This window comes from the organism of the source record quoted next, unplaced genomic scaffold (genome assembly GCF_019419815.1).
Source record: "Pyrus x bretschneideri cultivar Hongxiangsu unplaced genomic scaffold, Pyrus_bretschneideri_v1 Contig12, whole genome shotgun sequence".
NCBI lineage: Eukaryota > Viridiplantae > Streptophyta > Magnoliopsida > Rosales > Rosaceae > Pyrus > Pyrus x bretschneideri.
In genome coordinates this window covers 8,392,339-8,402,036 of record NW_025999413.1, presented here as the reverse complement: position 1 = coordinate 8,402,036, position 9,698 = coordinate 8,392,339, and the positions used below count along the sequence as shown (strand labels likewise).

The following is a 9,698-nucleotide window of genomic DNA, read 5'->3' as shown; positions in this document are numbered from 1 at the left end:
GGAAGAGATTTAATGTGTTGCAACAATATCATAATGAAAGTACTCATTAAGGCAATTTATACCATTCATTGGTATTGAGTACATAATTTATGTTTTACCCTTCCTTCTTCAAGCTATTTGAATACTTTATGGATTTTCTACACTTTATGACACATTCTCCTTTGGAATTTATACAGAGCAACTTGTTTCCATATACTTGAGGGATTTACTTGTGGAGATATGCTTCGAGCATGCATAATTCTCCACTGAAATGAACAAGCTTTACAATGAGAAATCATGTTTCCAGGAGTGTATTACAATATCAGGTTTCAATTGGAAACCTTGTGTCATATCATGTGAGTGTATTTCATTGTATTACAAATGCCAATATGTAACCTTCTGGGTTTAACATCATTTGGCGATTTGTACTATAGGTCCATTTTTCTAAGTTCTTAATAAATTGTAATGGAATTGCCTTTACCTATTTTGGCCAATAATTTTTCTTTTTAGTCAACGAACAAAAGAATGTGGCTCAATATCAATACAGCTCATTGATGAATTTAGTAGCTGCCGTAAAACTAAAATTAACATTGGTAATCATCAATTCTTGATTCCATAATTCTCATGTGCATGCACGTGCATATTTATAAGCATTTCATTACTTTGGATATCTTAGCATGCAATTAACAATTAAAGGCGGAATCATGCTTGTATGCACTTAAAACAAAACATTTACCCATGAAATTCAAAGCCTAGTAGATAGGTGAACCAAGACTCAACTCAAAACAAAGTGAGTTGAGAAATCAATACCTTTGTAGATTCCTCTTTGCATAAGCAAAGGCTAATCACCCAAAGAGAGGGCCTTCATTCCTTGCATCTTAGATCCATGGATTTGGATGGATGAAAAGGTTTCTCCAAAGTTCCCAAAATTGAGAACCTCTAATGATTCATCACCAAGGCATAATGAAGAGGAAATGAGTGACCTTGGAGGAGTTTGATTGCTAGATGATCCCTCCAAGGTGGCCTAAATTTTAGAGAGAAAGGAGAGCTTGTGTTCTCATCCTTTCCCCAAAAATTACCATATGTAAATTTTAGGCTATAAAGTCCTTTATATAGTCCCTTCAAATAAGTGACCTAATGGACCAAAAGCCCTATTCTTCTAACATGGCAAGCCTATAGGGTTTATTGGGCTTTCAAGCCCTTTGTTTATTCAAGTTGTCATACAACTTGAGTTAATGGGCTTGACATTCAAATCCCATTGGGCCTTGCGGCCCAAAACTAACCCGAGGTCTTTAACGAACTTATTCGTTTGATTAATTAACATATTAATTAATCCTAGCCTTAGATAAATAATTAAACCATTTAATTATTCTTACTCATCTCCGTTGTTTCTTCAAACTCTACCTTACTCGGTGAACGATCCATTAGGTTCCTTTTAGCGAGGCAGTGGGCGATTAAAACTCTTTCTAATCGATTGTGAATTGAAACTTACTTTCAATTCTCCCGTTAGTGATAATACACTTTTAGGGCTTCCACAAACCATGGTTGACGCCTAGCAGCATGTCATGGTTACCCAAGCTAATCAGAAGAGGTGGAGAACCTATTCAGTTTTAGGATTACAAATGCAATACGGTCTTTCTCTAATACAATACTCTTGACCACATTGTTTGGTTTGATAGTTTATTCATGTCTACTATCCAATGTGAGTCTTGTGCTTATATGATTACCTTGAATGTGATTTGGAACACATTCCTAAATCTCATTCATACTTTGGCCAAAGATTCTTAATCATATCATAGAGTATTCTCCCTCAAACAGTTTGAAGGTTAGAGATCCCTTGTTGCGCATTCACTTGCCTCCATGGCTAAGTGGCTTAACCCCAACGATGCCATGGACACCCTCCTGATGGAGTGACTTTGACATAATCAAAGATTAAGGACCTAACCACAAGACAACTGTGATGCCTCAGGTCAAAAGACTAATTTGCATTATCCCAACCATGAGTTCTCATGTGACATGAATATGAGAACTCTTCGTTGATCGTGTTCAGTGAACTCATTCTCTATTGAGCACCTACGTACTTGTCTTGATGTCACACACACCAATGACTCGAGACTAGTCACTCTCCCTCAGAGAAGACATAGCACGTACTGATCTTAACGGACTGTCAATGCCTGCCTTTCAGGGGCTTTACATTGTCTCTTCTAGGACAGTCATCTCTTATTAGATGAATTGTTTGAGAATTTGGGTCATAACCTCCTCTAGAGTGTTATAGAGCTTGGATTTTTAATCTCCACTTCTACGGAGTTGAATCATTGGAACATACACATCAATTATGCTTCAGGCATGAGATATATTAAAATTGCCGTGTCCATGGATTATCCTTTTGGAACTTAAATCCATGCGGCGACTGTCATGCTTTGGGCATGCAATAGTTTAGTAGTGCCAAGTCTATGGATAATCTGACTGAGACTTCAATCCGTGCAGCAACTCTGTAACTTGTAATCAATTAGTAATTTTCATTACCTTTTTGTACATCATGTGAATTATATAAACTGATAATGTTTGTTGGGGCTATGAGTAGGATTCTCATCATTGAACTTTAGTCTTCCATTCACTCAGTTAGCCACCAATTTTCTCGCTTTGGACTTCTATGGGCTCATTGTTGATCTTTCTGCTTCAGTCTCTTGCACAGTAGAAGTGGTGCGCAACCTTTGCCCTTGGATGGTCCATCACTTCTTGGTGACTCATCCATGTTTGGCAGCTTTAGTGTAAAGAGCCAACAACGTACCAATTATTCTGCGATGTTGATGACTTGAGACCCAGCTTCAATAATAGTTGAAGATGACTATTCGAGAGCAATGCAAGGTAAGCAATCAGGCAATCAGTCCTAGACGGGAAGTTTGATTTCAGGTTTCGACTGATTGCTTTCTTTCTCCTTGTCTTGCAAGTAAGAGCAAGGGCAAAGGAAAAGATGAGGAAAGAGCATGATATGAGGTACTCTTACCCTCAACCCTGATAATACGGGATACTTTTGCTCTTAAAGGAAAAAGTATAAGATTTTGATGCTTGTGTAAACCTTTTTGATTGAAAGGGGTTTCTTGCTGAGAAAATAAGTTTGGCATTTTGAGGGACTTGGTTGAAGAGGTATTTGAGAGAAAGAATAATGAATATGTTGAAAGGTTTTGTTGCAAATGCATTCTCGGCAAGGAAGATAAGTTAGGCGTTTTGGAGGTGTGCTTTGCCATGGAGGACGAAAGTCGACATATATAAGGATTTCCCAGTAGTAGGTAGTGGTGCCGTTGTGAACTTGTCACCCATGCTTGTCGTCAACAGTGGTGTAGTTGGAATAGTGAACTTTAAGCATTTTAACTTTGCCAAAAATATTTTGACAGAGTTGTCCTTGATATCTAGAAAGTTGAGATTGCGTCTGAGAAATGTTGACAAACTTTATTTAGAAAAATCCGGCTTTTAAAATTCGAAGAGCGGTGTCTCTTCAAGTTTTGAACAAGTGGTTGTGTTGTCTCTCCTTTTGTAGAGGTATCAATTGTATTCAAAATGCATGCTTTAAAGGTTGCCCGCCTGTGAAAATTGTCTCTGTTGTATTTTTGAGATTTCATTCTATCAACCCTTTTTCTTTCGTTATTTCTGAAAATGGCTTGCTCATCTAACCTTTATTTAGATTTGAGTCTCGGAAGAGATACACACAAGTCGCGTCAGGATAATATATGGCGCTTGTCCTTTTTATCTTCTAATGGCCCTCTTATGGTTGGAGACTCTGTGATGAGGGATGATATAACGGCTACAGTAGTAGCTAGGAACCTTCTCACTCCCAAAGATAAAATAATACTGGTTGTTCAAGACTCTTTGACTTTTAGTGTTCAGTGTGCGGGTTCTGTATCCAACATAGGCCAACGCCTACTTGCTTGAATTCGCTAATTCAAAACATTAATGGTTGACGTGGCAAGTCTTAGACAAAAAATTAGAGAGCTTAAGCACGAGAATAAAGAGTTGCACAAGCTTGCAAATATTTACTCGACAAGCATGAAAAGAAAGCTCGACCAGCTGTAGGAATCCAAAAATCGGATTCAAAGTGATCACCAGAGATTCGTGGCTAGATTCCGAAGACAACTGGTGTCTTCCCCTTTTAGTGTTTTGCCAAGTACTGGGGTGTCACATGAGCAACCTTTGTGAAGGCCCCCCCATTTGTTTGTTTTTGTAGTTGTAACTCATGTGTATGTATAAATTTTTTTTTTTCCCATTTGATTTTATACATGTCAGAAAGCTTCTACTTTAGCTTGTATATATGGGAACCCATGGAAACTTCTAGTTCCATAATTAATGAATTAATGGGGAAACGATGGAAACACCTAATTCCATGAATATAATTCAATGAGCCTTTAAGTATAAATGTTTCTAATATCATATGCTTCCACATGAATTCTCGAACATTATGAATTCATGAAAGTATCTCTTGTGTAAGATGTCAATGGTCACAAAATCAGATTTTGCTAAGTTTACCATTTTCTTATTCCCCAAAGGAAGAAATTCAGGTATGATGGAAATTGCGATAATTAACCCATACCACATATATCATATGTCTACACAAAATGTTAGAACTTCAACTTCTTAACATTATTCATATTTTGAACTTCAGATCAAAACATTATTCATATGTACTCAAAATTTGTTCTCAAATTTGACATTATTAGGTTCATATTTTTAGAATTCATATCCATATTTAATATGTTCATGGATTAAAAAAAAAACTTATAATCCTCATTTACATTAATCAATGAACTTCTGGCCCTCATTTAATAGTTTATAGACTGAGGCACTTATGGCCGTCATTTTGATTTAATTGAGGAACTGCTACGCTCTCAGTTGATTCAAAAACTTCAGGTTTTGATTTGATCGAGGCACTTTGGATCTGATTTTTTTATATATAATGATGATCAAGGAACTTCAGGTCTAATCATTTTTTATGGTGGAACTTCAGGTCAAATCATTTTATATGATAAGGATCAAGAAATTTTAGGTTCTAATATGATCAAGGAACTTCGGGTCCTTTTATATACGCATCATAAAATGTAGTATACTAAATAAATTAAAGCAATAGACGGTAATTCCAACCATGGTAAATAAATTGCTTTTAAGTAAATAAAGTTTGTGGCAAGGGCTTTGATTCAGCACCATTCACATAAATATCAAAGTTTTAAAGCAAAGGGTAATCATTTCACACACTATAAATAATACAACTTGTGATAGGGCTTTAAACCAGTACCATTCACATAAATATGCCAAAACAGAAAAGGCAATGATTTAAGTCTATTTTTTTTTTCTTTTTCTTTGTCTGCCACTTTCTATTGTTTGATCATTTTTATTTTATTTTCATTTCATAGTTCTAAGTTCTTTTAGTTACCTAGGTAGTAATAGTAACAATAAGTCCCAATTGGTGTTCCTCCTTCGGTGAATTTCAAAAAAGTCGAAACGGTTTCCATAAGTTTTGGAGTCAAGAGTAGTGTCTGCAACTTATGAGAAGATCAAGCCGTTATTTAGCTCAAATTTTAGTATGATATGGATAGGAGGATACCGATCAACTTTCGTGAAGAAACAATTTCGATTTGAGCTACTGAAAAAGGAGGTACTCATAAGATGGTTGTCCAATTTTCCGCAGAATTGGAAACTAGGTTAGTGTTTCAGACATTTGCGATGATCGCACCAATAGAGTTTTCTAAAAATTTGATATGTTATAGGTACTGGGTGGATGAACAACTTTCAAGAAAGAAGTATCTCAATCCAAGGTCAGCAAGTTGGAGTTCATAGACTATTTACATGGCTGTCAGATTTTTTGCCAATAATAATGATAATAGTTATATAACCAAATATATATTTACATTAAGAAAATTAGTCATACAGAGATATGAAGATGAAATGAAAAGATTTTCTTATTTGTGAGATTCCAACTGACTGAGGTGAGAGCTAGGTAGTACTTCATCAGATTTATGGCGTGTGCTTTCCATTGACACGAGAGCTTCTCGTGCTGATAATGTATTGTAAAGTCGACGATATGGGTGCAGTTGAATAAAGTAAATAAGACACAATATTAACGAGGTTCAACAAGTGTGCCTACGTCCTCAGGACAACAGTAGTATTTTCTTTCATTATCCGAAATAATAAATGTACAAAATAACTCTTAATATTTTCTCTCTTCTCTCTAGCTGGGCTATTGGTGATTTCTTCCGCATCTCTCCTCTTTCCTCTTCTCTTCCCTTCCTCTCTTCCCTTCCTCCATAACTTCTCTTTCTTTCTTCTGTATGTTATTCTCTCATCTTTCTTCGTCTTCTCTCCTCTTCCTTCCTTTGTATGTTCTCATCTTATAAGCAAAAGATTACCATAGCAACACTATTTACTTCACAAACTTTCCTCAAATAAATAGTGAAATACTGTGCACGAATAGTAATCCATCCGTTTTTCTTCATATGAATAATAATTCATCTAATTTTTCTTTGGATGAATAGTAATGAACCATTCATATGGACCATCCACATATTATATTATAACATATGAAACTAAATTATCTCTAGGGTACTGAAACAGGAACCATATATACATATTCGGTTTCAGACATAATACCGCCACTTCTTTACCAGCACGTTACATAAAGGCGCTGCTGTTCATGACTGACAAGGTGGTGCGAAGTACACAAGTGCTTGTCCCTTCCCTGCTCACAATGCTGAGATAAAAATGAAAACGAAAAACTAATTCAAGCTCCATCCCAAGCACGGAACTAGAAAAACAGAAGGGTTCTCGAACATCTGCTATATTTTTGGGTTCACATTGAATCAGAACCCCTAAACGTATTCATTATCGGTCTCGAAACCATTTACATGCTAGAAGTGGGGACAGAGAAACAAGAATGGGCGTATCATACATCCAGATAAACCGCAAATTGCTTTAGACCTTCGGTCGCGTCTTGAACCAACGTCACTCATCAATAAGATCTTTCACTGCCTCTTTGCTAATGTCTTCTTCAACCCCTTCAAAATCTTCCAAAACCACATCACATTCATGACCGCTAGCATTGGTGGCACTGCGAAAGCTAAGAGTCTCCCAATTATGTGCATTTGTTTAACCTGTGAAACAAGCTCATGCAGGTTCAATATATTTCTAGTTGCGTATCGCATGTTAATTAAATAATCAATTTGAAACTTAAACTTCTAAGATGTAGTCATTGTAGGTCAGCAGACCAGCTGCTCCGCACCTGTTCATAGTGCAAGTAGAGATGGTAGAACAGATACATGAATAAGACTATTCTCGCTACCTGCACAGAGTAATGCGTAAGCATGTCTAAGATCAAAGGCACGAGGAAAGTCGAATCCGGAAAGATTTGTCAAAAAGTCTTCCCTTCGTAAACGCAATGCAGAAGATTTAATTAAAGAAACAGAACACGATGGAAGTCGTAGAAACATTACAGATAGATCTAACTCACCAACCAAGCAATGAATATTACAACCCCATTAATCAAATATGTTCTGGACCTCTTCATTCCAGTCGTGTCAAGATACCTTCACAATCAAAACAATACTAAGCATCAACAGTAAGGAACAAAATCATAGCTTTTGAAAATGGATTTCCAGTAAGAAATGCATACCATCTCAAGTTGATACCGGGGGTAGTTGTCTCAGAGATAAGAACCATGTAGATATAAAGCTGTCCCTCGCCAGTCAACATAGCATATGCTACCGATGTTAAAGAAAGAAGATGATGAACCACCTGAAAGATTAATATGATCACCATAAAATTGACAAGGTCATTCACTTCATAAAATTGGGTTCTGCTTGTCCAACACCGGTAATGGAATTCATCCCGATGACAAACAATTCAAACCAGAATGCACTTACATATTCCATTCCACCTAGAGCAGGGTAAAACCAAAAGATCATCGCAAGGTCAGTGAGAAAGTACCCAACTGAAACCTGCCACAATGACACCAACAAAAGGCAGCATAGTGTCTGTTAGAATTACGTACTATTCGCATGACTGGCTTCTCTAATGCCTAAATTTCTAATCATACGATTGAGGTTCAACTTATTGGTATGACTTCAAAATTAGAATGCACTTACACATCAATTTGCCAGTGATATCCATTTAGTTGATTATTAATTGAAATTTCAAACATGCAAGAAAACCCCAAATCGAAACTAAAAGCAAATCCAAGTCTGAAAATGAAATATCGAAAACCAGTAGCATATTCAAAGCTTAAGCATGCAAATGTCCAAAACTTACCCCCAATGCAAATGTAGACAGTGGGGAACTCTGCAGCGTAACGAAAGCTTTAAGCTCCTGATCAGAATAAAGATCTGACCAAAATACCAAGTACAATGACATAGCAGTGATAAAAAGGGCATGAATAGTTGATATAGCCCTGCAGAATCAGCACAACAAAACACAACACACATGGGTTATGAGTGAATGAACAAAAACCGAAAAATAATCAGCAAGTAATTTAGATTAGGCTGAAAAAAAAAATCACCGATTATTCCACTCAATACGTTGCATCTTTGAAAGGTTGGAATAGCTCTTAAAGTAAGCAGCACTAAGCAAGTGGTTAAGATCATAAACCTGACAAATAACAACAAAAATTACCAAAAATTGAAGAAAAAGAGACTAAATTTACACATTAAATGCTTCCATCGAAACAATTAGCAAAAGAGTTTAGCGAGAGAAGCAGGGCGTACCAATTTGCAAGCGAAGATACCCACAATCATCGACGTGTAGGGAACATAAGGGCTGGAGAGTGTGAAATTCTTCAGCAACATGTCGTACGATTGGATTGCCATTCAGAAGCCCCAAAATCCCAGCAACCCAATTGCTCTAACGTTCCGAAAATCGACACCAAGGTCGAATTTCGAGCAGCAATCAGCAAAAGACGCCTCCTTTGGTGGAAAAAGTTGATGAAAAATTGGTGAATTCGGAGGGAGAATTGAAAAGGGTAGGCAGAGGGGGTTGAGCAGAGAAGGAAAGAAGGACGACAGAAACGCGAGAAAGCAGTGGCGAGTTAAAAGAGACGATGAGGAGCGGACGAGAGACCCAATCAGGCTTCGGCCCCAAGCAAGCTGATGAATCGCTGCGCAAGGCAACGCAACTTATCATGTGAAACTTCCAGAACCAAAGAAACGAACAAATTTAAGTTTTTTAATGGAAGTTTTTTTTTTTTTTTATATTAAAATTGAAGTATTGGAAAATTGATGGGCCCCTCATAACAATTGGACTCTCGTGATCTGAGACAGAGAAATTTAGATAGAGTTGTCTTATTATAGCAGTTTTCGATTCTAATAATTGAGACAATCCACTGTCTCAAGATTAAAGCATATTTTAAAAGAGAAATACTGAGAGAACTCTCTCAAAAGTAAGACTATTCATAGGACTCTCTGTCACCTCAATGACGTTAAAGAGTAATGATAGGAGACTAAATTTGCAAACTAAATTATGTGTCACCAATAGGAAATTAGCACGTTATCAATGTTTAAGTAATAAGTCAATCATTAACTTCATGTCATTTAGTTTACAAAATTTAGTCTCTCTAGCATTACTTGACGTTAAATTATAAGGTGGTCATAAAGTTCGTGGAGAGTTCCACTTTTAAGAAAGTTTCACTTTTAAAAGTGTCCCACGTTTGAGAGTGTCCCCATTTTTAAGACTCTCTCATCCCTTTA

General features: G+C 36.7%; 1 protein-coding gene across 2 annotated transcripts; it reads right to left on the bottom strand.

The window, feature by feature from the left end:
* Positions 1-6,568: 6,568 nt before the first annotated feature.
* Positions 6,569-9,163, bottom strand: LOC103947405 (TLC domain-containing protein 4). 2 transcript variants are annotated; one of them, XR_007256021.1, is made up of 9 exons: positions 8,721-9,163; positions 8,516-8,604; positions 8,269-8,407; positions 7,884-7,958; positions 7,634-7,755; positions 7,472-7,547; positions 7,244-7,303; positions 6,914-7,115; positions 6,569-6,715 (listed from the first exon to the last, which is right to left on the bottom strand). XR_007256021.1 is itself a non-coding variant. In XM_009358316.3 (8 exons), the coding sequence occupies exons 1-8, from the start codon at positions 8,820-8,822 to the stop codon at positions 6,987-6,989; spliced, it is 792 nt and encodes a 263-aa protein (XP_009356591.2). In that variant the 5' UTR covers positions 8,823-9,162; the 3' UTR covers positions 6,569-6,986. The 2 variants fall into 2 exon arrangements, 1 of the variants encoding a protein (XP_009356591.2); XM_009358316.3 differs by having other exon boundaries at positions 6,569-7,115; positions 8,721-9,162.
* Positions 9,164-9,698: the final 535 nt, after the last annotated feature.